Source organism: Scyliorhinus torazame, chromosome 9, assembly GCF_047496885.1.
Source record: "Scyliorhinus torazame isolate Kashiwa2021f chromosome 9, sScyTor2.1, whole genome shotgun sequence".
Lineage (NCBI taxonomy): Eukaryota > Metazoa > Chordata > Chondrichthyes > Carcharhiniformes > Scyliorhinidae > Scyliorhinus > Scyliorhinus torazame.
The window spans coordinates 12,573,577-12,586,919 of NC_092715.1; the positions used below are offsets into that span (position 1 = coordinate 12,573,577).

General features: G+C 51.4%; 1 protein-coding gene across 1 annotated transcript in view; it reads left to right on the top strand.

Annotated features, from left to right (window-relative positions):
- The window catches only part of LOC140429949 (complement component C7-like), a 403,014-nt gene that overhangs the window by 304,921 nt on the left and 84,750 nt on the right, over positions 1 to 13,343 (top strand). The window contains exons 8-9 of the mRNA XM_072517539.1: positions 3,895 to 4,138; positions 10,098 to 10,211. Of these exons, the coding sequence (XP_072373640.1) occupies positions 3,895 to 4,138; positions 10,098 to 10,211 (358 nt within the window). The remainder of the gene's footprint in view (positions 1 to 3,894; positions 4,139 to 10,097; positions 10,212 to 13,343) is intronic.

Sequence of the window (13,343 nt, forward strand, 5' to 3'; positions counted from 1 at the left end):
GCATAAGCCTACCATGGGGAACTTTATCAAATGCCTTACTAAAATCCATGTACACTACATCCACTGCTTTACGTTCATCCACATGCTTGGTCACCTCCTCAAAGAATTCAATAAGATTTGTAAGGCAAGACCTACCCCTCACAAATCCGTGCTGACTATCCCTAATCAAGCAGTGTCTTTCCAGATGCTCAGAAATCCTATCCTTCAGTACCCTTTCCATTACTTTGCCTACCACCGAAGTAAGACTAACTGGCCTGTAATTCCCAGGGTTATCCCTAGTTCCTTTTTTGAACAGGGGCACGACATTCGCCACTCTCCAATCCCCTGGTGCCACCCCTGTTGACAGTGAGGACGAAAAGATCATTGCCAACGGCTCTGCAATTTCATCTCTTGCTTCCCATAGAATCCTTGGATTTATCCCGTCAGGCCCGGGGGACTTGTCTATCCTCAAGTTTTTCAAAATGCCCAACACATCTTCCTTCCTGACAAGTATTTCCTCGAGCTTACCAATCTGTTTCACACTGTCCTCTCCAACAATATCGCCCCTCTCATTTGTAAATACTGAAGAAAAATACTCATTCAAGACCTCTCCTATCTCTTCAGACTCAATACACAATCTCCCGCTACTGTCCTTGATCGGACCTACCTTCGCTCTAGTCATTCTCATATTTCTCACATATGTGTAAAAGGCCTTGGGGTTTTCCTTGATCCTACCCGCCAAAGATTGTTCATGCCCTCTCTTAGCTCTCCTAATCCCTTTCTTCAGTTCCCTCCTGGCTATCTTGTATCCCTCCAATGCCCTGTCTGAACCTTGTTTCCTCAGCCTTACATAAGTCACCTTTTTCCTCTTAACAAGACATTCAACCTCTCTTGTCAACCATGGTTCCCTCACTCGACCATCTCTTCCCTGCCTGACAGGGACAGACATATCAAGGACACGTAGCACCTGTTCCTTGAACAAGTTCCACATTTCACTTGTGTCCTTCCCTGCCAGCCTATGTTCCCAACTTATGCACTTCAATTCTTGTCTGACAACATCGTATTTACCCTTCCCCCAATTGTAAACCTTGCCCTGTTGCACGTACCTATCCCTCTCCATTACTAAAGTGAAACTCACAGAATTGTGGTCACTATCTCCAAAATGCTCCCCCACTAACAAATCTATCACTTGCCCTGGTTCATTACCCAGTACTAAATCCAATATTGCCCCTCCTCTGGTCGGACAATCTACATACTGTGCTAGAAAAGCTTCCTGGACACACTGCACAAACACCACCCCATCCAAACTATTTGATCGAAAGAGTTTCCACTCAATATTTGGGAAGTTAAAGTCGCCCATGACTACTACCCTATGACTTCTGCACCTTTCCAAAATCTGTTTCCCAATCTGTTCCTCCACATCTCTGTTACTATTGGGGGGCCTATAGAAAACGCCTAACAAGGTGACTGCTCCTTTCCTATTTCTGACTTCAACCCATACTACCTCAATAGGGTGATACTCCTCGAACTGCCTTTCTGCAGCTGTTATACTATCTCTAATTAATAATGCCACCCCCCCACCTCTTTTACCACCCTCCCTAATCTTATTGAAACATCTATAACCAGGGACCTCCAACAACCATTTCTGCCCCTCTTCTATCCAAGTTTCCGTGATGGCTACCACATCGTAGTCCCAAGTACCGATCCATGCCTTAAGTTCACCCACCTTATTCCTGATGCTTCTTGCGTTGAAGTATACACACTTCAACCCATCTCCGTGCCTGCAAGTACTCTCCTTTGTCAGTGTTCCCTTCCCCACTGCCTCATTACATGCTTTGGCGTCCTGAATATCGGCTACCTTAGTTGCTGGACGACAAATCCGGTTCCCATTCCCCTGCCAAATTAGTTTAAACCCTCCCGAAGAGTACTAGCAAACCTCCCTCCCAGGATATTGGTGCCCCTCTGGTTCAGATGCAACCCGTCCTGCTTGTACAGGTCCCACCTTCTCCAGAATGCGCTCCAATTATCCAAATACCTGAAGCCCTCCCTCCTACACCATTCCTGCAGCCACGTGTTCAACTGCACTCTCTCCCTATTCCTAGCCTCGCTATCACGTGGCACCGGCAACAAACCAGAGATGATAACTCTGTCTGTCCTGGCTTTTAACTTCCAGCCTAACTCCCTAAACTTGTTTATTACCTCCACACCCCTTTTCCTACCTATGTCGTTGGTACCAATGTGCACCACGACTTCTGGCTGCTCCCCCTCCCCCTTAAGGATCCTGAAGACACGATCCGAGACATCCCTGGCCCTGGCACCCGGGAGGCAACATACCTTCCGGGAGTCTCGCTCGCAACCACAGAATCTCCTATCTATTCCCCTAACCATTGAATCTCCTACAACTAGGACAGCACGGTAGCCTTGTGGATAGCACAATTGCTTCACAGCTCCAGGGTCCCAGGTTCGATTCCGGCTTGTGTCACTGTCTGTGCGGAGTTTGCACATCCTCCCCGTGTATGCGTGGGTTTCCTCCGGGTGCTCCGGTTTCCTCCCACAGTCCAAAGATGTGCGGGTTAGGTGGATTGGCCATGATAAATTGCCCTTAGTGTTCAAAATTGCCCTTAGTGTTTAAAATTGCCCTTAGTGTTGGGTGGGGTTACTGGGTTATGGGGATAGGGTGGAGGTGTTGACCTTGGGTATGGTGCTCTTTCCAGGAGCCGGTGCAGACTCGATGGGCCGAATGGCCTCCTTCTGCACTGTAAATTCTATGAAGCCATCTATCTATGAACTATTGCTTTTCTATTCTCCCCCCTTCCCTTCTGAGCCCCAGAGCCAGACTCCATGCCAGGGACATTCTGAATTCTCCCTCTGTGTACCCGAACAGGCGCCGGAATGTGGCGCCTAGGGGCTTTTCACAGTCACTTCATTGCAGTGTTAATGTAAGCCTACCTGTGACAGTAATAAAGATTATTATTTTGTATACCATCCGCTGACCTAGGCTCAGAGTCTCGGAATGAGCTGGGGCGGGGTTCTCTGACCCCCCGCCGGGTCGGAGAATCACCGGGGGGTGGCGTGAATCCCGCCCCCGCTGGCTACCGCGACGGGGATTCGGCAGGGGCGGGAATCGCGCCGCATCGGTCGCCGGCCGTCGGCAGCGGCCCACCCTGGCGATTGTCCAGCCCGCGATGGGCCGAGTGTTGTTTGCCGGCCCCGCTGGCATAAATTAGATTTGGTCCTTACCGGCAGGACCTGGTGCTGGTGGCCTCCGGGGTCCTCGGGGGGGGGGGGGGGGGTGCGCGTGGGGGGATCTGGCCCCGGGGGGGTGCCCCCCACGGTGGCCTGGCCCTCCTGTGCCGTGGGGGGCACTCTATTCCTCAGCGTCGGCTGCTGTCAACCTCCGCCGTGGCCGACGCGGAGATGATCCTCCCTGTGCCTGCGCTGGGATGACTCCAGCACAGGCTGGCGCTCCCGCGCATGCACCAACACGTGCCAGCTGGCGGAGGCCCTTCGGTGCCGCTTGGCGTGGCGCCAAGACCCTGCCCCGCCGGCCGGCGCGGCGCAAACCACTCCGACGCCAGCCTCGCCCTTGAACGTGCGGAGGATTCCACACCTTTGGGGCGGCCCGACGCCAGAGTGCTTCACGCCACTTCTCGGCGCCGGGTCGGGGAGAATCCCGCCCCGTTGGTCAAGCGGCTCCCAGGTAATGTCTGGGGTCAGCGTCCACGAATTGTCATTAGTGACTGTCATAAATCCCCTGGTTGAATGGCCAGGGGTTGCTGTCGTTACACATTGTCCCTTTGCCGAATAACCCCCACCCCCAATGGTTCCAGCAGTATTGGTGAAGGACGAGAGAAACAACCAATGAGCGTGAGTGGGGGGAATGAGGATTTGAACTTGTCATTCTCACTGTCACAGGTGCAGATCTACCTGCATGTGGAGAATGAGGTGGAGGTTGCGCAATTTATCAGCAGTCGCCCAGAGAAACTGCAGATCCCAAGCTCCTTCCATCGGGAACTCTTCCACCTGCCAGCTGTCTACGATCATGGAGCCTATCGCAGAATAATCGAGCTCTATGGGACACACTACCTACGGCAGGGCTCACTGGGCGGCAAGTACAACCTGCTCTACATGGCAGACAAAGACAAGATGACCAAATCAGGTAAAGAAGGACTTTCATTTAGATAGCGCCTTTCATCAGCTGAGCACGTTCCAAAGCCGATGCAGAAACTGAAATGCAGTCAATGCCGTAATGCGGGAAATGAGACAGCCAGGTTGTGCACGGCACGATCCCGCACCCAGCTGCTAACCTGTTCTTGTGACGCGGGGAATGTTGGCAGGACTATGCTGTCCCCAGGGGGGAGGAGAGATGGGCTGAACGGCCTTTGGGTTCTGCGTCATTCCTTGGATGAGGAATGAATGCTGGGTGAACTGGGTATACAGCGAGAGGACACCTCAGAGGGCAGTGAGGCTATATGGGTAGAGATCAGGAATAAGAAGGGTGCAGTCACAATGTTGGGGGTATACTACAGGCCTCCCAACAGCCAGCGGGAAATAGAGGAGCAGATAGGTAGACAGATTTTGGAAAAGAGTAAAAACAACAGGGTTGTGGTGATGGGAGACTTCAACTTCCCCAATATTGACTGGGACTCACTTAGTGCCAGGGGCTTAGACGGGGCAGAGTTTGTAAGGAGCATCCAGGAGGGCTTCTTAAAACAATATGTAAACAGTCCAACTAGGGAAGGGGCGGTACTGGACCTGGTATTGGGGAATGAGCCCGGCCAGGTGGTAGAAGTTTCAGTAGGGGAGCATTTCGGTAACAGTGACCACAATTCAGTAAGTTTTAAAGTACTGGTGGACAAGGATAAGAGTGGTCCGAGGATGAATGTGCTAAATTGGGGGAAGGCTAATTATAACAATATTAGGCGGGAACTGAAGAACATAGATTGGGGGCGGATGTTTGAGGGCAAATCAACATCTGACATGTGGGAGGCTTTCAAGTGTCAGTTGAAAGGAATACAGGACAGGCATGTTCCTGTGAGGAAGAAAGATAAATACGGCAATTTTCGGGAACCTTGGATGACGAGTGATATTGTAGGCCTCGTCAAAAAGAAAAAGGAGGCATTTGTCAGGGCTAAAAGGCTGGGAACAGACGAAGCCTGTGTGGCATATAAGGAAAGTAGGAAGGAACTTAAGCAAGGAGTCAGGAGGGCTAGAAGGGGTCATGAAAAGTCATTGGCAAATAGGGTTAAGGAAAATCCCAAGGCTTTTTACACTTACATAAAAAGCAAGAGGGTAGCCAGGGAAAGGGTTGGCCCACTGAAGGATAGGCAAGGGAATCTATGTGTGGAGCCAGAGGAAATGGGCGAGGTACTAAATGAATACTTTGCATCAGTATTCACCAAAGAGAAGGAATTGGTAGATGTTGAGTCTGGAGAAGGGGGTGTAGATAGCCTGGGTCACATTGTGATCCAAAAAGACGAGGTGTTGGGTGTCTTAAAAAATATTAAGGTAGATAAGTCCCCAGGGCCGGATGGGATCTACCCCAGAATACTGAAGGAGGCTGGAGAGGAAATTGCTGAGGCCTTGACAGAAATCTTTGGATCCTCGCTGTCTTCAGGTGATGTCCCGGAGGACTGGAGAATAGCCAATGTTGTTCCTCTGTTTAAGAAGGGTGGCAGGGATAATCCCGGGAACTACAGGCCGGTGAGCCTTACTTCAGTGGTAGGGAAATTACTGGAGAGAATTCTTCGAGACAGGATCTACTCCCATTTGGAAGCAAATGGACGTATTAGTGAGAGGCAGCACGGTTTTGTGAAGGGGAGGTCGTGTCTCACTAACTTGATAGAGTTTTTCGAGGAGGTCACTAAGATGATTGATGCAGGTAGGGCAGTAGATGTTGTCTATATGGACTTCAGTAAGGCCTTTGACAAGGTCCCTCATGGTAGACTAGTACAAAAGGTGAAGTCACACGGGATCAGGGGTGAACTGGCAAGGTGGATACAGAACTGGCTAGGCCATAGAAGGCAGAGGGTAGCAATGGAGGGATGCTTTTCTAATTGGAGGGCTGTGACCAGTGGTGTTCCACAGGGATCAGTGCTGGGACCTTTGCTCTTTGTAGTATATATAAATGATTTGGAGGAAAATGTAACTGGTCTGATTAGTAAGTTTGCAGACGACACAAAGGTTGGTGGAATTGCGGATAGCGATGAGGACTGTCTGAGGATACAGCAGGATTTAGATTGTCTGGAGACTTGGGCGGAGAGATGGCAGATGGAGTTTAACCTGGACAAATGTGAGGTAATGCATTTTGGAAGGGCTAATGCAGGTAGGGAATATACAGTGAATGGTAGAACCCTCAAGAGTATTGAAAGTCAAAGAGATCTAGGTGTACAGGTCCACAGATCACTGAAAGGGGCTACACAGGTGGAGAAGGTAGTCAAGAAGGCATACGGCATGCTTGCCTTCATTGGCCGGGGCATTGAGTATAAGAATTGGCAAGTCATGTTGCAGCTGTATAGAACCTTAGTTAGGCCACACTTGGAGTATAGTGTTCAATTCTGGTCGCCACACTACCGGAAGGATGTGGAGGCTTTAGAGAGGGTGCAGAAGAGATTTACCAGAATGTTGCCTGGTATGGAGGGCATAAGCTATGAGGAGCGATTGAATAAACTCTGTTTGTTCTCACTGGAACGAAGGAGGTTGAGGGGCGACCTGATAGAGGTATACAAAATTATGAGGGGCATAGACAGAGTGGATAGTCAGAGGCTTTTCCCCAGGGTAGAGGGGTCAATTACTAGGGGGCATAGGTTTAAGGTGAGAGGGGCAAAGTTTAGAGTAGATTTACGAGGCAAGTTTTTTACGCAGAGGGTAGTGGGTGCCTGGAACTCACTACCGGAGGAGGTAGTGGAGGCAGGGACGATAGGGACATTTAAGGGGCATCTTGACAAATATATGAATAGGATGGGAATAGAAGGATACGGACCCAGGAAGTGTAGAAGATTGTAGTTTAGTCGGGCAGTATGGTCGGCACGGGCTTGGAGGGCCGAAGGGCCTGTTCCTGTGCTGTACATTTCTTTGTTCTTTGTTCTTTGTTTGCAAGGCGAACGACCCTATTCTTCTTCAGAACAGTTTATGGAATTTGTTTACGGGATGGGTGAGGGGGGGGGGGGGGGGGGGCGGCGGGGGGGTGGGGGGGGTGAGGTGTTGCTGGACAAGCGTTTTGAGACATATCTGAGGCTTAACAACAGCTTTTCCCCGAGTCACCACAAGGCACCACTGATTCCACGTGAAGTCCTTACACATCCTTGGTCCAAAATCACATCCGAATCTTTATGCCAGAAACTAGAGAATAACTTTCAAAACTGCAAGAGTAGTTCACGGTGAAAATGCAGGTACAGAATTGTCAGACTTACAGTTGGGATAACATCCAGGATCCTACACCTTGGGGCTGGTTTAGCACAGGGCTAAAGAGCTGGCTTTTAAAGCAGACCAAGGCAGGCCAGCAGCACGGGTTCAATTCCTGTACCAGCCTCCCCGAACAGGCGCCGGAATGTGGCGACTAGGGGCTTTTTGCAGTAACTTCATTTGAAGCCTACTTGTGACAATAAGCGATTTTCATTTCAGAGGGTATGTGATGGCCAGCCGAGGTGACAAGGTTCGGTTTGGACCCAAGGCCCTCTGAAATCATTACGCACAAAGGAGTATTGATAGGGGTGTAACTGAGGATAAATGAGGTCCATCCCAGCTTCTCAACCATCGTCCAGTCCTATTGCATCTTGGGCAAGATCCCAAATGCAAACTGCAACAACATCCAGGAATGGCAACACCACAGATCACTGTGAACAATCAAAGACACCTCCAGACAGAGTGATCATCACAAGATCTGGGAGTACCAACAATTACCTCCATGATTTAGAGACTCATAAATTTGCCAGCTCTGCAGTCTTATGTAATGGCACCTAAACATAACCATCCTCGGCCCACATCAGGCCATCCTAGACGGAGCATTGGGTAATGAAAAAGGAATAACTGACAATCTAGTTGTCTGAGGCCCCTTGGGTATGAGCGACCATAATATGATAGAATTCTTCATCAAGGTGCAGTTGATTCTGAGACTAAGGTCCTGAAGGAAACTACGACAGTATGAGGCACAGGTTGGCTCTGATGGATTGGGAGACGCTATTAAAGGAATGGCTGCAGACGGGCAATGGGAAACAGCCAAATAACATATGGGTGAGCTGCAAAAATTGTTCCTTCGTGCCTTGCGCAAAAATAAAACGGGAAAGGTGGCCAAACCATGCCTTACAAGGGAAATTAGGGATAGTATTAGAAGGAGGCCATTCAGCCCATTGCCAATTGACCAAGAAAAAACACAGAGCTGAGGATTGGAAACAGATAAGAATTAAAGCAAACAGGACCGAGGGATTGCTAAAGAAGGGGAAGAGTAAGAGAGTAAGATTGGAGGGAACATAAAGACTGATGGTAAAGGTTTCTATAGCTACGTGAAGAGAAAAAGATTGGTGAAGACAAATGTAGGTCACGTACAGCCTGTAAACTGTCTTCACAAAGGGGGATACACAGGGCGGCACAATGACACGGTGATTAGCACTGCTGCCTCACAGCTCCAGGGTCCCAGGTTCGATTCTGGCCTTGGGTCACTGTCTGTGCGGAGTCTGCACGTCCTCCCCGTGTCTGCGTGGGTTTCCTCCGGGTGCTCCTGTTTCCTCCCACAGTCCAAAGATGTGCAGGTTAGGTGGATTGGCCAGGATAAATTGCACTTTGTGTCCAAAAAAGGTTAGGTGGGGTTACTGGGTTACGGGGATAGGGTGGAGGTGTGTGTTTGGGTAGGGTGCTCTTTCCAAGAGCTGGTGCGGACTCAATGGGCCGAATGGCCTCTTTCTGCACTGTAAATTCTATGAAAAAAAAAGTTGTTTATTCCTATTTGACACAAGAGTAGAAAGGGAACTGTCGCCAAACCATGGCTTACAAGGGAAATTAGAGATAGTATTAGATTCAAAGCAGAGGCATTCAGATTAGCAAGAAAAAAACAATAGACTTGAGGATTGGGAACAGTTTAAAATTCAGCAAAGGCAGACCCGTGCTCATTAAGGGGGAAACGGGGGATTCATAACCAGGAACAAAGAAATGGCTGAGGAACTAAATTCGTACTTTGCTTCTGTGTTCACCAAGGAAGACATGAATAATGTCCCGGAAGTTCTGAAAAACGCAAGTTTCAGTGAGGAGCTGAAGGAAATTAGTATTAGTAAAGAAATGGTTTGGGGGAAATTAATGGGATTGAAGGCGGACATACCTCCAGAGCCTGTTAATCTGCATCCCAGAGCACTAAAGGAAGTGGCCCTAGAAATAGTAGATCCATTGGTTGTCATTTTCCAAAATTCTTTGGACTGGTTCCTACAGATTGGAGGGTGGCGAATGTAACCCCGCTATTCAAAACGGGAGGCAGAGAGAAAACAGGGAACTATAGACCAGTGAGCCTAACCTCGGTAGCAGGGAAGTTGCTGGAGTCCATTGTCAAGGATTCCATAGCACAGCATTCAGAAATTAGAAGTCCATCATGAAGTGGGCCGAAGATAGACAGTTTGATGGAGTGCAAGGTGCCACATTGGCAATCTGTCTGACCGTCATCACCAAGCGGGGCTTTGAGGATAGAACCTCTATCCTTCATCTGAATTTTACCCAATGCCAAAATGTGTTAGACATAGACATAGAACATACAGTGCAGAAGGAGGCCATTCGGCCCATCGAGTCTGCACCGACCCATTTAAGCCCTCACTTCCACCCGATCCCCGTAACCCAATAACCCCATCTAAACTTTTTTTGGTCACGAAGGGTAATTTATCACGGCTAATCCACCTAACCTGCACACCTTTGGACTGTGGGAGGAAACCGGAGCACCTGGAGGAAACCCACGCACACACGGGGAGGACGTGCAGATTCCGCACAGGCAGTGACCCAGCGGGGAATCGAACCTCGGACCCTGGTGCTGTGAAGTCTCAGTGCTAACCACTGTGTTACCGTGCTGCCAAACCTTTGACACAGACGTGAGAGTTCAGACAGCTGACCCACAGCTGACCTGAGTATTTTCGCTTGTTTTGCAGGGATTACAAATGAAGACATGAACGAATGTTCAGGAGTGGCCTTCAACATAATTATTCTCAGATACAAGCAGAAGAAATGTGAAGAATACAAGGACGCCCTGAAGGCTGCAATGGGTAAGAACATCTCACGTGCTTCAATTTCCAATCTCTGACTGTGCAGAACTCCCTCAGTACTGACCCTCTGACAGTGCAGCACTCCCTCAGTACTGACCCTCTGACAGTGTAGCTCTCCCTCAGTACTGACCCTCTGACAGTGCAGCACTCCCTCAGTACTGACCCTCTGACAGTGCAGCACTCCCTCAGTACTGACCCTCTGACAGTGCAGCACCCCCTCAGTACTGACCCTCTGACAGTGCGGCACTCCCTCAGTACTGACCCTCTGACAGTGCAGCACTCCCTCAGTACTGGCCCTCTACCAGTGCAGCACTCCCTCAGTACTGACCCTCTGACAGTGCAGCACTCCCTCAGTACTGACCCTCTGACAGTGCAGCACCCCCTCAGTACTGACCCTCTGACAGTGCGGCACTCCCTCAGTACTGACCCTCTGACAGTGCAGTGCTCCCTCAGTACTGACCCTCTGACAGTGCAGCACCCCCTCAGTACTGACCCTCTGACAGTGCAGTGCTCCCTCAGTACTGACCCTCTGACAGTGCAGCACTCCCTCAGTACAGACCCTCTGACAGTGCAGAACTCCCTCAGTACTGACCCTCTGACAGTGCAGTGCTCCCTCAGTACTGACCCTCTAACAGTGCAGCACTCCCTCAGTACTGACCCTCTGACAGTGCAGAACTCCCTCAGTACTGACCCTCTGACAGTGCAGCACTCCCTCAGTACTGACCCTCTGACAGTGCAGAACTCCCTCAGTACTGATCCTCTGACAGTGCAGTGCTCCCTCAGTACTGACCCTCTGACAGTGCGGCACTCCCTCAGTACTGACCCACTGACAGTGCAGCACTCCCTCAGTACTGACCCCCTGACAGTGCAGCTCTCCCTCAGTACTGACCCTCTGACAGTGCAGCACTCCCTCAGTACTGACCCTCTGACAGTGCAGCAATCCCTCTGTACTGACCCTCTGACAGTGCAGCACTCCCTCAGTACTGACCCTCTGACAGTGCAGCACTCCCTCAGTAGCGACCCTCGGACAGTGCAGCGCTCCCTCAGTACTGACCCTCTGACAGTGCAGCACTCCCTCAGTACTGACCCCCTGACAGTGCAGCACCTGCTCAGTTCTGATCCTCTGACAGTGCAGCACTCCCTCAGTACTGACCCTCTGACAGTGCAGCACTCCCTCAGTACTGGCCCTCTGACAGTGCAGCACTCCCTCAGTACAGACCCTCTGACAGTGCAGCACTCCCTCAGAACTGTCTCTCTGACAGTGCGGCACTCCCTCAGTACTGACCCTCTGACAGTGCAGCACTCCCTCAGTACTGACCCTCTGACAGTGCAGCACTCCCTCAGTGCTGACCCTCTGACAGTGCAGCGCTCCCTCAGTGCTGACCCTCTGACAGTGCGGCACTCCCTCAGTACTGACCCTCTGACATTGCAGCACTCCCTCAGTACTGACCCTCTGACAGTGCAGCACTCTCGCAGTACTGACCCTCTGACAGTGCAGCACTCCCTCAGTCCTGACCCTCTGACAGTGCAGCACTCCCTCACTACTGACCCTCTGACAGTGCAGCACTCCCTCAGTACTGACCCTCTGACAGTGCAGCACTCCCTCAGTACTGACCCTCTGACAGTGCGGCACTCCCTCAGCACTGAACCTCTGACATTGCAGCACTCCCTCAGTACTGACCCTCTGACAGTGCAGCACTCCCTCAGTACTGACCCTCTGACAGTGCAGCACTCCCTCAGTACAGAACATCTGACAGTGCGGCACTCCCTCAGTACTGACCCTCTGACAGTGCTGCACTCCCTCAGTACTGACCCTCTGACAGTGCAGCACTCCCTCAGTACTGTCCCTCTGACAGTGCAGTGCTCCCTCAGTACTGACCCTCTGACAGTGAGGCTCCCTCAGTACGGACCCTCTGACAGTGCGGCTCCCTCAGTACTGACCCTCTGACATTGCAGCACTCCCTCAGTACTGACCCTCTGACAGTGCAGCACTCCCTCAGTACTGACCCTCTGACAGTGCAGCACTCCCTCAGTACTGACCCTCTGACAGTGCAGCACTCCCTCAGGACTGACCCTCTGACAGTGCGGCACTCCCTCAGTACTGAACCTCTGACATTGCAGCACTCCCTCAGTACTGACTCTCTGACAGTGCAGCACTCCCTCAGTACTGACCCTCTGACAGTGCAGCACTCCCTCAGTACTGAACATCTGACAGTGCGGCACTCTCTCAGTACTGAACCTCTGACAGTGCGGCACTCCCTCAGTACTGACCCTCTGACAGTGCAGCACTCCCTCAGTAATGTCCCTCTGACAGTGCAGTGCACCCTCAGTACTGACCCTCTGACAGTGCGGCTCCCTCAGTACGGACCCTCTGACAGTGCGGCTCCCTCAGTACTGACCCTCTGACAGTGCAGTACTCCCTCAGTACTGACCCTGCGACAGTGCAGCACTCCCTCAGTACTGACCCTCTGACAGTGCGGCAATCCCTCAGTACGGACCCTCTGACAGTGCAGCACTCCTTCAGTACTGACCCTCTGACAGTGCAGCACTCCCTCAGTACTGACACTCTGACAGTGCAGCACTCCCTCAGTACTCACCCTCTGACAGTGCAGCACTCCCTCAGTACTGACCCTCTGACAGTGCAGCACTCCCTCAATACTGACCCTCTGACAGTGCAGCACTCCCTCAATATTGACGCTCTGACAGTGCAGCGCTCCCACAGTACTGACACTCTGACAGTGCGGCACACCCTCAGCACTGACCCTCTGACAGTGCAGCACTCCTTCAGTACTGACCCTCTGACAGTGCGGCACTCCCTCAGTACTGACCCTCTGACAGTGCAGCTCTCCCTCAGTACTGACCCTCTGACAGTGCGGCACTCCCTCAGTACTGACGCTCTGACAGTGCGGCACTCCCTCAGTACTGACCCTCTGACAGTGCAGCACTCCCTCAGCACTGACCCTCTGACAGTGCAGCACTCTCTCAGTACTGACTCTCTGACAGTGCGGCACTGCCACAGTACTGACCCTCTGACAGTGCAGCACTCCCTCAGCACTGACCCTCTGATAGTGCGGCACTGCCTCAGTACTGACCCTCTGACAGTGCAGCACTCCCTCAGTACTGTCCCTCTGA